This window comes from Belonocnema kinseyi, chromosome 8 (genome assembly GCF_010883055.1).
Source record: "Belonocnema kinseyi isolate 2016_QV_RU_SX_M_011 chromosome 8, B_treatae_v1, whole genome shotgun sequence".
In the NCBI taxonomy this organism is placed as follows: domain Eukaryota; kingdom Metazoa; phylum Arthropoda; class Insecta; order Hymenoptera; family Cynipidae; genus Belonocnema; species Belonocnema kinseyi.
In genome coordinates, this window is record NC_046664.1 from 4,945,658 (window position 1) to 4,962,780 (window position 17,123).

The window sequence follows — 17,123 nt, forward strand, 5'->3', positions numbered from 1 at the left end:
TGACTTGTCGTTTTCCAGATCGTCCGGCCCCCCTTCCTCTTTCCTCCGAATGGGCGAATGAGTTAGCTTGCTGTTTTTACGAAAGGCTTCTTCTGTCAATCCCTCGCCAATTCGTTCCATCCTTCTTTCCCGCCTTCCCTACAAAATACTCCATGCATTTTACACTAAGGCTATTTTTCTCCTTTACTTCTTTTTTCGGCCTCCCTCTTGCCTTTTTCTCCGTTGTTGTCGACGTTTCCACCTGAATTTCTTACTCGAACTCTGTTTCCTCGACCGGTGCTGCCCTCTTATTGTATTGGCCAGAATTAACTTCCGAATTGTCCAAATTTATCCCGCTCATCTTTGTGATATTGAACCTAACCTAGGGAGATGATGCCCACTTTTCCTTGCGAATTTTTACACATTTCCCATGAACAGAAACCTTAGATAAAACTTGTTTGTCACTTTAGGCCACTTAACTTTAGTTTAGAACTCACCCGCCACCCCACCTCACTTTTTATTGGTAATAACTAACGATTCTTCCGCCGCGAATTATCCCTTCGTATACCTTCTGAAAACTTGCAATATTTTGGAATCTTTAAAATTTTTGAAATAATAAAAAAAAAAGTTTGAAATATTTTATTTTAAAATACATTTTTTTGAAATTTGAAATCTTTTTAAATCTTGATGTCTTTGTAAATTCTTTTAAATTTTTTTAATATTTTGAAATCTCTGTGAAGCATTCGAAATTTTTTGAAAACTTGTAATATTTTGGAATCTTTCAAATCTTTTTAAAATCTTTCATACCTTTCAAAATGTTTAAAATAAATAGTTTGAAATGTTTTAAATCTTTAAAAAATATTGTAAATATCTTAAAATCTGAATTCATGTGAATTCTTTTTAATCTTTTAAATGTCTGTTAAATATTTGAAATCTTTTGTAAAATTTTTGTATCTGAAATATCTGTGAATTATTTTAATATCTTTAACATTTTTTGAAATCTTCATAAAGCTGTTTAAATGCTTCTAAAATCTTGATGGATTCGTTTAAATCTTTGAAATCTGCATGAAATATTTTGAAATATTTTGATTCTTTTTAAAATCTTTGTGAACTATTTAAAATCATTTAAAAACTTTTAATATTTTGGAATCTTTAAAATGTTTGAAATATTTGTTTTAAATATTTGAAGTATTTTGTTTTGAAATACATTTTGTTAAAGATTTGAAATCTTTTTAAATCTTGATGTCTTTGTAAATTCTTTTAAATTTTGTAAATATTTTGAAACCTTTGTGAAGCATTCCAAATTTTTCGAAAACTTGTAATACTTTTAAATCTTTCAAATCTTTCTAAAATCTTTTATATCTTTCAAAATGTTTTGAAATAAATATTAGAAATGCTTGAAATCTTTTAAAAATATTTGAAAGATTTTGAAATCTGAATTCATGTGAATTCTTTTTAATCTTCTAAATTTCTGTTAAATATTTGAAATCTTTTTGAACTCTTGTGTAAAATTATTGTATCTGAATTATTTGTGAATTATTTTAATATTTTTAACATTTTTGGAAATCTTCATAAAATTGTTTTAATGCTTCTAAAATCTTGATGGATTCTCTTTTAGATATCTCAAAGAATTCATTAAGATTTCACAAGGATTTGAAATAAAAAAAATTCATGAAAATTCACAGAGACATCAAGATTTCAAAAGATTTCAAACCTTTAAAAAAATATATTTCAAAATCAATCCTCAAGATTTAAAAGATTTTAAAAAAACATCAAAATTTTAACTATTTATTTATATCTCCATGAAATATTTTGAAATATTTTCAATTTTTTTATAAACCTTTGTGAACTATTTGAAATAATTTGAAAACTTGTAATATTTTCGATTCCTTGGAATGTTTGAAATGTTTAAAAAATATTTTAATCTTTTGCAAACTTTTTTTCAATTTATGTGTCTTAAATATTTGTGAATTTTTTTAATATCTTCAAAATTTTGTGGAATCTTCATAAATTTTTTTGAATATTTCTGAAATCTTGGTGGATTTTATTAGATCTTTGAAATCTTCATGACATATTTTTAAAATATTTTAAACTTTTTAAAATATTTGCAAATTATTTTTAATCGTTTGAAAACTTTGAATATTTTGAAATATTTTTAATATTTTGAAATATTTTAAATATTTTGGAATCTGAATTCATATGAATTCTTTTTACTTTTGTTAAATATTTTAAATCTTTCTTAATTCTTTTAAATCTTTTTGAATTATTTTGTTAGCCTTGAAATTTTTGAAATCTTTGTGAAATATTTATGAATTCTTCGAAGTCTTTTGAAATATTTCAGACCTTTGTGAATTCTTTAAAAAAAAGTTTATATAAAATATTTTAAATCCTTACGAAATTTTTGTGAATTCTTTGAAATATTAATTATATTTAAGAATCGTTAAAACTTTTTAAATCTTCTTAAGTATTTGAATTATTTGTGAAGTACTATGAAAACTTTTTACATATTTTGAAATTTTTTTAAATCTTGATGTCTTTGTAAATTCTTTTAAATTTTTTAAATATTTTGAAATCTTTGTGAAGCATTCAAAATTTTTTGAAAACTTGTAATATTTTGGAATCTTTCAAATCTTTCTAAAATCTTTCATATCTTTCAAAATGTTTTGAAATAAATATTTTGAAGTGTTTGAAATCTTTAAAAAATATTGTAAATATCTTGAAATCAAGGTTTAAAATTTTTTTTGAAGTATTTGAAATCTTTTAAAATCTTTTCAATCTTCGTCATTTTTGTGAATTATTTTTATATATTTGAAATCTTTTGAAACCTTTAAAATCTTTGTGATATATGTAAAATCTTTTTAAATCTTTTTTTTAAAGATTTTTTTATCTAAAATATTTTGAAATATTTTTAATCTTTTTAAAATGTTCGTGAATTATTTAAAATAATATAAAAAATTCTAATATTTGGAAATCTTTGGAATATTTCAAATGTTAAAAAAATATTTTTAATATTTTAAAATCTGAATTTATGTAAATTCTTTTTAATCTTTTAAATCTTTGATAAATATTTTTAATCTTTCTGAAATCTTTTAAATCTTCTGAAATGTTTTTAAATATATTTTTTAAAAGATTTGAAATCTTTCAAAATCTTGATGTCTTTGTAAATTATTTTTATTTCATAGAAATCTTTGAAATCCTTGTGAAATCTTGATGAATTCTTCAAAATCTTTGGAAACCTTTAACATATTTGCGAAAAATTTAAAATCATTTGAAAGTTTTGTAAAATTTGTGTATCTGAAGTATTTGTGAATTATTTTTAAATCTTTAACATTTTTTGAAATATTCATAAAGTTGTTTAAATGCTTCTAAAATCTTGATGCATTCTTTAAATCTTTGAAATCTCCATAAAATATTTTGTAATATTTTCAATTTTTTTAAATCTTTGTGAACTATTTGAAATCATTTGACAACTTGTAATATTTTGGAATCTTTCAAATCTTTCTAAAATCTTTCATATCTTTCAAAATGTTTTGAAATAAATATTTGAAATGCTTGAAATCTTTAAAAAATATTAGAAATATTTTGAAATCTGAATTAATGTGAATTCTTTTTAATATTTTAAATGTCTGTTAAATATTTGAAATCTTTTGTAAAATTTTTGTATCTGAATTATTTGTGAATTATTTTAATATCTTCAACATTTTTTGAAATCTTCATAAAGTTGTTTAAATGCTTCTGAAATCTTGATGGATTCTTTTAGATCTTTGAAATCTCCATGAAATATTTTGAAATATTTTCATTTTTTTATAAATCTTTGTGAGCAATTTGAAATCATTTGAAAACTTGTAATATTTTCGAATCTTTGAAATGTTTGAAATGATTAAAAAATATTTTTAATATTTTGAAATCTGAATTTATGCAAATTCTTTTAAATCTTTACAATCTTTGTTAAATATCTGAAATCTTTTTAAATTTAAAAATCTTTTAAACCTTTTGAAATTTTTGTGAAATATTAAAAATCTTTTGCAAACTTTTTTTCAATTATTATGTCTTAAATATTTCAAAATTTTTTTAATGTCTTCAAAATTTTTTGGAATCTTCATAAAATTTTTTGAATATTTCTGAAATCTTGGTGGATTCTATTAGATCTTTGAAATCTTCATGATATATTTTTTAAATATTTGTAAATTATTTTTAATCGTTTGAAAACTTTGAATATTTTGAAATGTTAGAAATCTTAAAAAAATATTTTAAACATTTTGGAATCTAAACTCATGTGAATTCTTTTTACTTTTATGATATATTTTTAATCTTTCTTAATTCTTTTAAATCTTTTTGAATTATTTTATTAACCTTGAAATTATTGAAATCTTTATGAAATATTCATGAATTCTTTGAAGTCTTTTGAAATGTTTCAGATCTTTGTGAATTATTTTTTTAAAAAAAGTTAATATTTTGAAATCTTTGTAAATCCTTCCAAATATTTGGAAAAATTTTAATATTTTCAAATCTTAAAAATCTTTCTGAAATCTTTCATAGCTTTCGAAATGCTTTGAAATAAATATTTCAAATGCTTGAAATCTTTAAAAAAAACATTAGAAATATTAATTAAGAATTAATTAATATTTTAATATCTTCAAAATTTTTTGAAATCTTTAGAATATTTTTAAATCTTATAAATATTTTGATATCATTGCAAAGTATTTTCTTTTGAAAATTTTTGGAATGTTTTGGAATCTTTGAAATATTTGTGAATTATTTTGATATTTGTGAAATTTTTTGAAGTTTATATAAAATATTTTAAATCCTTACGAAATTTTTGTGAATTCTTTCAAATATTAATTATAATCTCAAAATCGTTCAAATATTTTTTAATGTTTCAAATATTTGAAACCTTTGTGACAGTTTTGAAAACTTTTAAAATATTTTAGAAACCTTGAAATCTTTATGAAAATTTTGGTATCTTCCAAATCTTCTGAAATGGTTTAAAATACATTTTCTGAAGTGTTTGGAATCTTTGGTAAATACTTAAAATTTTGATGTCTTTCTGAAATCTTTTAAATCTTCTGAATTGTTTTGAAATATATTTTTTAAAGGTTTGAAATCTTTTGAAATCTTGATGTCTCTGTGAATCTTTACGAATTTTTTTGATATTTTTGAAATCCTTATGAAATCTTTATGAATTCTTTGAAATGTTTTCAAATGTTTGAAATCTTTCACAGCTTTTGAAATCTTTGTGAAATATTTTTAATCTTTTGAAAACTTTTTAAACATTTTTTTATCTGAAAAATTGTGAATTATTTTGATATCTTTAAAATGTTTTGAAATCTTCATGAAATATTTTGAAGTATTTTTAATCTTTTTAAAATTTTGTGAGCTATTTGAAATAATTTGAAAACTTGTAATATTTTGGAATCTTTCAAATGTTTGAAATATTTTATTTTAAAATACATTTTTTTAAAGATTTGAAATCATTTTAAATTTTGATGTCTTTGTGAATTCTTTCAAATCTTTGTGAAATCTTTGTGAATTCTTTGAAATTTGTTGAAATGTTGAAGATCTATGTGAATTCTTTAAAAATTTTTTAATATTTTGAAATCTTCATGAAATATTTTGCAATATTTTTAAACTTTTTAAAATATTTGTATATCATTTTTAATCATTTGAAAATTTTTAATATTCTTAAATCTTTCATATCTTTTGAAATATTCTTAAATACATATTCTGAAATGTTTGAAATATTTAAAAATTTTATTTTGTAATCTGTGTGAATTATTTTAATATCTTAAACATTTTTTGAAATTTTCATAAAATTGTTTAAATGTTTCTGAAATCTTGATGGATTCTTTTAGATTTTTAAAATCCTCCTGAAATATTTTAAAAATATTTTAATCTTTTTGAAATATTTGTAAATTATTTCAAATCATTTAAAATCTTTTAATATTTTGAAATCTTTAATCTTTTTAATCTTTTAAATTTTTGTTAAATATTTGAAATCTTAAAAAATTTTATTTTGTAATCTTTGTGAATTTTTTAATATCTTTGAAATCTGTTAAAACCTTTAAATCTCTGTGAAATCTTCAAACTTTTTTGAAAATTAAAAAAAAATTGTTATCTGAAATATTTTTTGCATTTTTTCAATATCTTAAAATTTTTTTGAAACCTTCATAAAATTGTTTAAATGTTTCTGAAATCTTGGTGAATTCTTTTAGATCTTTAAAATCTCCATGAAATATTTTGATATATTTTTAATCTTTTTAAAATCTTTGTGAACTATTTCAAATTATTTGAAAAATTGTAATATTTGGGAATCTTTGAAATATTTAAAAAATATTTTTGAAAATTTAAATTTTTGATTTTTTGTGAATTCTTTTAAATATTTTGAAATCTTTGTGAAATATTTTTAATCTTCTGAAAGCTTTTGCAATATGTTGAAATCTTTGAAATCTTTGTAAATTATTTTAGTGTCTTTGAAATTGTCTGAAATATTTAAAAAATATTAAAAATATTTTTGAATTTTGGAATTTTTGTGAATTCTTTAAAATCTTTGAAATATTTTTAAATCTTTAAAACATTTTTGATTTTTTGCGTACTATTTAAAATATTCGTAATTTTTTTTTAATATGTTGGTATCTTTGAAATATCTGTGTATTTTTTCGGTACTTTTGTATCTTTTGAAATGTCCATAAAATATTTTTACTCTTTGTAAATTCTTTGAAATCTTTTTAAGCCTGTAAAATATTTTGAAATGATTTAAATCATCGTGAAGTATTGGAAATCTTTGTAAAGTGTTTTGAAATTTTTTAATGTTTTGTATTCTTTGAAAGCTTTGTAAAGTATTTTAAATCTTTCTGAAATCTTTTAAATCTTCTGAAATTTTTTGAAATATATTTTTTGAAAGATTTGAAAACTTTTGAATTATTAATGTCTCTGTGACCTCTTTTAAATATTTGCAATCTCTGGGAATTACTTTTGATGTTTTTGAAATCATTGAAATCCTTGTGAAATATTAATATTTTAATTATATTATAATATAATATTAAAATATATATTATAATTATAATATTAATATTATAAATATTTATGAATTGTTGGAAATCTTTTGAAATTTTTGTGAATTATTTTTATATATTTGAAATCTTCCTAAAATGTTTTAAATTCTTTGTGGATTCTTTTAGATCTTTGAAATATTTATGAAATTTTTTTTAATCTGTATGAATATTTTAAAATCTTAAAAATCTTTTTAAATCATTGTGAAGTATTTAAAGTCTTTTGAACCATTTTTGAATATTTGAAATATATGTGAATTATTTTTATATCTTTGAAATGTTTTGAAATTTCTATAAAATATTTTAAATCCTTAAAATTCTGTTTTCTTTGAAGTATTAATTATATTTAAAAATCGTTAAAATGCTTTAAATCTTTCTGAAGTATTTGAATTATTTGTGAAGTGATGTGAAAACTTTTTATATATTTTGAAATCTTTGAAATCCTTGTTAAATATTTATGAATTCCTTGAAATCTTTTGAAATGTTCGAAATCTTTTTAAAAAAAGAATATTTGAAAATCTTTCAAACATTTTAAACTCTTTGTGAACTATTTGAAATAATTTGAAAACTTGTAATATTTTCGAATCTTTGAAATTTTCTGAAATGTTTAAAATCTTTAGAAAATCTTTAAAATATTTTGCAAGCTTTGAACCTTTTTGAATTCTTTTAAATCTTTGAAATATTTAAAATTTCTTTTTAATATGTTGGTATCTTTGAAATTAAAAATTTTTTTAAACATATCTTGCTTTGAAAACTTTTCTCATATTTTGGAATCTTTGAAATTCTTGTCAAGTATTTCAAACCTTTTTGAGATCTTTTAAATCTTGTCAAATATTTTAAAAATATTTTTTAAAAGATTTGTGAATTCTTTCACATCTTTTTAAATATTATAAAATCTTTGAACCCTTCTGAAATCTTTATGAAGTATTTTTAAATCTGTAAAATATTTTGAAATGTTTTAAATCTTCGTGAAGTATTAAGCACATATATAAAATGTTTAGAAAACTTTTGTAATATTCTGGAATCTTTGAAATTTTTGTGAAGTATTTTCATATATTTGAAATATTCCTAAAATCTTTTTAATTATTTGTGAAATCTTGGTGAATTCTTTAAAATCTTTTAAATATTTTAATATTTTAAAATCTTAAAAATATTTTGAAATCATTGTGAAGTATTTGAAGTTTTTTGAAAAATTTTGGAATATTTTCGAATCTTCGACATATTTGTGAATTATTTTGATATTTGTGAAATGTTTTGAATTTTATACAAAATTTTCAAATCCTCACGAAATTTTTGTTAATTCATTCAAATATTAATTATATTTAAAAATCGTAAAAATATTTATAAATGTTTCAAATATTTTAAATCTTTGTGACATTTTTTGAAAACTTTCGAAATATTTTGGAAACTTTGAAATCTTTATGAAATTTTTGGAATCTTTCAAATCTTCTGAAATGGTTTAAAATACATTTCCTAAAATGTTTGAAATCTTTCGGAAATATTAATTATATTTAAATCTTTATAAAGTATTTTGATATTTTTGAAATTTTTATTAAATTTTTGAAATCTCTGTGAAATCTTGATGATCTTTTGAATTATTTATGAAATCATTGTAAATTTGGTTAGATTTTTGAAATATTTTGAAATCTTGTCAAGTATTTCAATATTATTTTATCTTTTGAAAACTTTTGAAATGTTTAAAGTCTTTGTGAAATCTTTGGAATGCTCGTGAATTCTTTTGAAATATTTTTAATCCTTTGAAATCTTTATAAAATGTTTTGAAAACTTACAAATCTTTAAAATATTTATGACTTCTTTGTAATCCTTGTTAATTCTTGTACTATTTTGTAAAAAATTCGTTCTTTTTTTTATTTTAAAATTATTTTTTTTAACAAAAAATTTATTCGTATTTTTTGGTAAAAAATAAATAATCTTGGTTAAAAATTCATTTTCTTTGTTCAAAATTTATTTCTTCCGAGAAAAATGTAACTAGTTTGTAGAAAATTCGTTGTGTTTTTATTGAATATTAATCTTTTAGGATAAAAATTAAATTTTGTAGTTAAAAATTAATTTGGTTGCAAATTTAAGTATTTTTAGTTGAAAATTCGCTTTTTAAACTTAAAATTTAACTATTGTGTTTGTAGTTGCACTTTTTTTTTAGTTGAAAATTATATTATTTGGTTCCAAGAATTTCAAAAGTAATTTAAAAGTTGAAATGATTCCAAATAATTAAAAATAAAATTATAGACGAAAATTTCAATGAGACTCCTATGAAAATTAAAAATGTTTTTTATTCATAGAAAATTAATTTTAAGAGAATATTCAAAAATATTTCAAAAGATTTCCAAAATTTTTAACAAAATTAGAAACTTTCAAGGTATTTTTTTATTTTGCAGAATCGATTAAGATTTTAATAAAAAATTCAAATAAATTGAAGAAATATTTAGAAATAAAAAAATAAATAATTTAACACTTTGAAAGGTTCCAACAAAATTTGAACGAAAATGTAGATTTTTCAAAGATTTTAACACAAAATTTTGAACTATTTAAGAATTTTTAAAGTGTGAAAATAATGAGAAAATTTTATAAAAAATTATAGGAAGTTTTGAGAAAATTAACAAAATATATATTTTTGCTGATCTTTGAATAAGATGTGATTTTTTTAAGCTTTTAAGATAATACAAAAATATACTTAAGGTTCCTGTAAAAATTTATTTTTAACTACACTAACAAATTAATTTTCAACCAAGCTTATTTTTCTACCAAAAAAGACGAATAAATTTTTAGTTGAAAAAAATTAATTTCAAATTAAAAAAAGATCGAATTTTTAACAAAATAGTATAATTTGTCATAAAAAATATGAAATTTCTACTAGAAGAAATGAATTTGCGAACTAAAAAGACGAATATTACACAAATGAAGTTGACTTTTTAACCAATTAAACTGCAATTTATACGAAACTGGATGAGTTTTTAAATTAAAAAGACAAATTAAAATCAAAATAGTTGAATTTTTATCCAAAACAAATTCAGTCTGACTTTTTAACATCAAAGTATAAGTTTAAAAAAGGAATTAAATCTATAAATATAATTGAATTTACACCCTTAAGAGACCAAAAATTCTCATTTTTATCAAAGAATTTGTATAATCTTTGAATTTTAGAGAAATAAACTCCATGGGAAATTTCTAAAGTGGAACCAAAAGGGCTTAATTTTATTTTGGGGAATCCGGAAAATAAAATTTATTATTTTACTAGTTTTTAATGAAATTGTACCTAATTTTTTAAACAGAAATTTACAAATATTCGAAAGATTTCCGAAGTTTTGAAAACATTTAAAAAATATTTCTCAAAGAATTTAAGCATTTCAGAAGATTTTCAGAATGATGTGAAAGATTTCACAAAGATTTCCAAAATTTCAAAATATTTCAAAAGTTTTCAAAAGATAACACAAAGATTGCAAACACTTCACAAAGTTTGCAAAGAATTATCAAATATTCCAAAGATTTCACAAATATTTTCTAAACATTTCACACGATTGAAAAGATTTCAGAAGATTTTAAAGATATAACGAAGATTTTGAATATTCCAAAATATTTCGAGGATATAAAAAAACACGAAGATTAAAAAAGATTCAAAAAGATTTAAAATATTTGTTAACTTCAAAAATATTTTAACTATTTTTAAATATAATTATTATTTTAAAAAATTCACCAAAATTACGTAAGGATTAAAAATATTTTATACAAATTTAAAATATTTCACAAAGATTTTTAATATTTTACGAAGCTTTCAAACAATTTCAAAGATACCAAAATAATTTACAAATATTTTAAAGATTCTAACATATAACAAACGTTTTAAAAAAACTTTGAATACTTCATAAAGATTCCATAATATTTAAAAAGATGTGAAAGAATTCACAAAAATTTCAAAAGATTTCAATGAATTCATAAAAATTTCACAAGGATTTCAATAATATCAAAAGAATTCACAAAGATTAAAAATATTTAAAAGAAATCACAGAGGCATCAGGATTTCAAAAGAATCCAAACCTTTTAAAAAATATATTTTAAAACATTTCAGAAGATTTTAAAAGATTTTAGAAATGTTTAAAATACTTCACAAAAATTTCAAAGATTCCAAAATATTTGAAAAGTTTTCAAAACCCTTAACAACGAATTCTAATATTCACGAAGATTTAAAACATTAACAAATATTTTAGAGTATTAAAAAGATTTCAGAGAATTTGCAAAGAATTTTAATATTTTATGGAGATTTCTGAACATTATAAAGATACCAAAATAATTCAAAAATATTTGAAAGATTTAAAAGAATTTAAAAAAGTTTAAAGTTTGCAAAATATTTCAAAGATTTTCTAAAGATTTTAAACATTTCAGAAAAATTCAGAGAATTTCAAACATTAAGGATTTTAATTCTGATTTTTAAAACTGATTACAAATTTAATGATTTTTAAATATAATTAATATTTCAAAAAATTCACTACAATTTCGTAAGGATTTAAAATACTTTATATAAATTTCAAAACATTTCAGAATATTAAAAAGATTTCAGAAAGATTTCAAATATTTCATAAAGATTACAAAAAACGAATTCACATGAATTCAATTTTCGAAATATTTCTAAATATTTTTAAAGATTTCAAAAATTTTAAAAGATAACAAAATAATTTAAATTTTGTTTAAAGAATTCACAACAAGACAACAAGATTTAAAAAGAATTCAAATCTTTAAAAAATGTATTTCAAAACAAAACATTTCAAATATTTTTTCAAAGATTTCAAACTTTCAAAAACTTCAAAATATTGAAGGATTTAAAACGATTTCAAATATTTCACAAAGATTTTAAAAAGATTAAAAATATTTCAAAATATTTCATGAAGATTTCAAGGATCTAAAAGAATCCACCAAGATTTTAGAAGCATGTAAACAATTTTATGAAGATTTCAAAAAACTTGGAAGATATTAAAAAAATTCACAAATATTTCAGATATAAAAATTTTACAAAAGCTTTCAAAAGATTTCGAAGATATAAAAATAATTTACACAGATGATAAAGATTTAAAAGAGTTCAAAAAGACATCAAAATTTCAAAAAATTTAAAAGATTTCAGAAAGATTTCAAATATTTAAAAGATTAAAAAGAATTCACAGGAATTCAGATTTCAAAATATTTAAAATAATTTACAAATATTTTTAAAAAATTAAAATATTTTTAAATAATTTAAAACTATTTTGAAAAGATTAAAATATTATCAAATATTAAAAGATTTTAAAATATTTTCAAAATATTTAATGAAGATTTTAAAGATCTAAATAATCCACCAAGATTTCACAAATATTCAAAAACAATTTAAAGATATTGAAAAAATGCACAAATATTTCAGATAAAATTTTTTTTATAATTTTCAAACGATTTTGAAGAGTTCACAAAGATTTAAAGGTTTTAAAAGATTTCAAAGATTTAAAAAATATTCACAAAGATAGAAAAATAAAAATTTTAAGGATTTCGAATATTTCTAAATATGTATTTTAAAACATTTCAAAAGATATGAAAGTTTTCAGAAAGATTTTAAATATTTAACAAAGATTGAAAAGATTAAAAAGAATTCACATGAATTCGCATATTTACAATATTTTTTAAAGATTTCAAAATATTGAAAATAATTTACAAATATTTTAAAAGGATTAAAATATTTAATGAAGATTTTAAATATCTAAAAGAATCCACCAAGATTTCATAAATATTCAAAAAATTTTATGAAGATTTCAAAAACATTTTAAAGATATTGAAAAAATGCACAAATGTTTCAGATAACATTTTTTTTTAATTTTCAAACGATTTTAAAGATTTCAAATATTTCTAAGTATGTATTTTAAAACATTTGAAAAGATATGAAAGTTTTCAGAAAGATTTAAAATATTTAACAAAGATTGAAAAGACGTTAAAAAATTCACATTATTTCAGATTTCAAAACATTTACAATATTTTTTAAAGATTTCAAAGATTTCAAAATATTTAAAATAATTTACAAATATTTCAAAAAGATTAAAATATTTTCAAAATATTTAATGAAGATTTTAAAGATCTAAAAGAACCCACCAAGCTTTCATAAATTTCAAAATATCAAAAGATTTCAAAATATTTAAAATAAATTACAAATATTTTAAAAAGATTAAAATAATTAAAACTATTTTGAAAAGATCAAAATATTTTCAAAATATTTCATGAAGATTTTAAAGATTTCAATGATTTCAAAATATTAAAAGATATTAAAATTATTAAAATAATTCACAACTATTTTAAAAAGATTGAAATATTAAAAAAATATTTCATAAAGATTTTAAAGACCTAAAAGAATCCACCAATATTTCATAAATATTCAAAAAATTTTATGAAGATTTAAACAAACTTTTTTTAGTTTTCAAAAGATTTTAAAGATTTCACAAAGATTTAAAGGTTTTAAAAGATTTCAAAGATATAAAAAATATTCAAAAGATTTCAAATCTTTTAGAAAATATATTTCAAAACTTTTCAGAAGATTTAAAAGATTTCACATATTTAATAAATATTTAAAAGATTAAAAAGAATTCACATGAATTCAGATTTCAAAATATCAAAAGATTTCAAAATATTTAAAATAAATTACAAATATTTTAAAAAGATTAAAATAATTTAAAACTATTTTGAAAAGATCAAAATATTTTCAAAATATTTCATGAAGATTTTAAAGATTTCAAACATTTCAAAATATTAAAAGATATTAAAATTATTAAAATAATTTGCAACTATTTTGAAAAGATTGAAATATTAAAAAAATATTTCATAAAGATTTTAAAGACCTAAAAGAATCCACCAATATTTCATAAATATTCAAAAAATTTTATGAAGATTTAAACAAACTTTTTTTAGTTTTCAAAAGTTTTTAAAGATTTCACAAAGATTTAAAGGTTTTAAAAGATTTCAAAGATTTAAAAAATATTCACAAATATTACAAAATAAAATTTTTAGAGATTTCGAATATTTCTAAGTATGTATTTTAAAACATTTCAAAAGATATGAAAGTTTTTAGAAAGATTTAAAATATTTAACGAAGATTGAAAAGATTAAAAAGAATTCACATGAATTCAGATTTCAAAACATTTACAATATTTTTCAAAGATTTCAAAATATTTAAAATAATTTACAAATATTTCAAAAAGATTAAAATATTTTCAAAATATTTAATGAAGATTTTAGAGATCTAAAAGAACCCACCAACATTTCACAAATATTCAAAAAAAATTTATGAATATTTCAAAAATTTTTAAAGATATTGAAAAAATGCACAAATATTTCAGATAAATTTTTTTTTTAATTTTCAAACGATTTTAAAGATTTCCGAGAGATTTAAAAGTTTTAAAAGATTTGAAATCTTTTAGAACCTTTAAATCTCTGTGAAATATTTAAAATCGTTTGAAAATTTTAAAAATTGAAAAGATTAAAAAGAATTCACATGAATTCAGATTTCAAAACATTTACAATATTTTTCAAAGATTTCAAAATATTTAAAATAATTTACAAATATTTCAAAAAGATTAAAATATTTTCAAAATATTTAATGAAGATTTTAGAGATCTAAAAGAACCCACCAACATTTCACAAATATTCAAAAAAATTTATGAATATTTCAAAAATTTTTAAAGATATTGAAAAAATGCACAAATATTTCAGATAATTTTTTTTTTTAATTTTCAAACGATTTTAAAGATTTCCGAGAGATTTAAAAGTTTTAAAAGATTTGAAATCTTTTAGAACCTTTAAATCTCTGTGAAATCTTTAAAATCGTTTGAAAATTTTAAAAATTGAAAGGATTAAAAAAAAGAAGAAGATTTTAAAGTATCCAAATTATTACAAGTTTGAAAAAATTTGAAATGATTGACAATAATTTCAATATATTAAATTTTTTTAAAGAATTCACAAAGATCTTAAACATTTCAAAATATTTCGAAAAATTCATAAATATGTTACAAGGATTTCAAAAATAGTTAAAAAATAATAAAATAATTCAAAAAGATTTAAAAGAATTCACAAAGATTACAAACATTTTAAAATGTTCAAAAAGGCATCAGATTTCAAAAGATTTTAAATCTTTTAAAAAATATATGTCAAAACATTTCAGAAGATTTAAAAGATTTCACATATTTGACAAATATTTAAAAGATTAAAAAGAATTTCCATAAATTCAGATTTCAAAATAAAAAAAAATATTTTTTAAACATTTGAAACATTTCAAAAATTCCAAGATATTACAAGTTTTCAAATGATTTCAAATAGTTCACAAAGATTTTAAAAAGATTGAAAATATTTCAAAATATTTTATGGAGATTTCAAAGATCTAAAAGAATCCAACAAAATTTCAGAAAAACTCAAGCAATTTTATGAAGATTTCAAACAATTTTAAAAGATAACAAAATAATTCGAAAAGATTTAAAATAATTCACAAAGTTATCGAAATTTCAAAGATATAAAAATAATTCACAAAGTTTACAACGATTTAAAAAAGTTCACAAAGGCATAAAGATTTCGAAAGATTTAAAACTATTTCAGAAAATTTCAAATATTTAAAAAGAATTGAAAAGATTAAAGAGAATTCACATGAATTCAGGTTTCAAAATATTTACAATATTTTTTAAAGATTTCAAACATTTCGAAAGATATGAAAAATTTTAAAGATTCCAAAATATTACAAGTTTGAACAAATTTGAAATGCTTGGCAATAATTTAAAAAATTTTTTAAAAATTATAAGAATTCACAAAGATCTTAAACAATTCAAAATATTTCGAAAAATTCATAAATATTTCACAAGGATTTCAAAAATTGTTAAAAGATAACAAAATCATTCAAAAAGATTTAAAAGAATTCACAAAGATTACAAACATTTAAAAAAGTTCACAAAGGCATCAGATTTCGAAAGATTTCACATTTTTGAAAAATATTTAAAAGATTAAAAAGAATTCAGATTCCAAAATATTTCAAATATTTTTTTAAGATTTCAAACATTTCAAAATATGTATTTATAAAAATTTCGAAAGATATGAAAGAATTTAGAAAGATTTAAAAGATTCCAAAATATTAAAAGTTTTCAAAAAAAATTTAGAATGCTTTAACAAAGATTTCAAAAGATTGAAAAGATTTCATAAAGATTTAAAAAGATTTCACAGATATAAATAAAATTCAAAATACTGTATCGACTTGAATTACATTATTTACTCAAATTTCTAAATAACGAAATTTTTTTAGTTTTCGTTTTGACTTACAAGTGACTGCCACGTGAAGCGGAGTGCTATCATTTTCGTCACAAAAATTGGGATCGGCACCCAACATCAGAAGAGCTTTTACCACTTGCGGTTCATTTTGTATAACTGCATAATGCAAGGGCGTCTGAAAAAAAAGATAAATATCCCTAAAAAAGATGTCGATTTTACTTAAAAATTAGAGATTCCAATCCAATTTCCTAAATTATGATGGACACTTTTTATTTTTAAATAATATAAAATTTATATTTTTAGCAACCAACCTTGCCCAAACTATTTTCTGCATTAGCAAGAGCTTTAAAATCGGAATGAAGGCCAAGAATCACTAACAAGGTGTTTGTAATATCCGGTTGATTGCAACGCAGAGCAGCATGAAGAGGGGTATCTCCATAAACGGTCAGTTCTTTTAACAATTCCATAATCTTATCTTTTATATCATGTGGATTCTTATTTTTGATAATTTCCAGAATTTCGATTAGGACATCTCTCGCAAAAGTAGAATTGTCCTGAAAAAATGTTCCGTCATGTAACATTCCAGATTTTGGAAATTTTTGAGACCACTTTTTTTTATATTCAAAATTTTTATATTCGGCTATTCAAAGTACTTAGAAAGGCAAGCAATTTATCCTCATGACTTTTTTCGATAAAAAGAAAATCCAGTGAGTTATATGATTTTACAAATTTTACAAATTAATTGAAAATCAAAAAATAATATTTGTGAATTTTTTTTAATATCTTCAAAATTTTATGGAATCTTCATAAAATTTTTTGAATATTTTT

The 17,123-nt window shown here is 19.4% G+C and overlaps 1 protein-coding gene across 4 annotated transcripts in view; it reads right to left on the bottom strand.

Moving 5' to 3' along the window:
• LOC117178046 (nuclear factor NF-kappa-B p100 subunit) overlaps positions 1-17,123 on the bottom strand; it is a 79,428-nt gene that overhangs the window by 20,445 nt on the left and 41,860 nt on the right. For all 4 annotated transcript variants that reach the window (XM_033369251.1, XM_033369248.1, XM_033369250.1 and 1 more), the window contains exons 11-12: positions 16,607-16,849; positions 16,347-16,470 (exon numbers count right to left, since the gene is read on the bottom strand). In XM_033369251.1, coding sequence (XP_033225142.1) covers positions 16,347-16,470; positions 16,607-16,849 — 367 coding nt within the window. The remainder of the gene's footprint in view (positions 1-16,346; positions 16,471-16,606; positions 16,850-17,123) is intronic.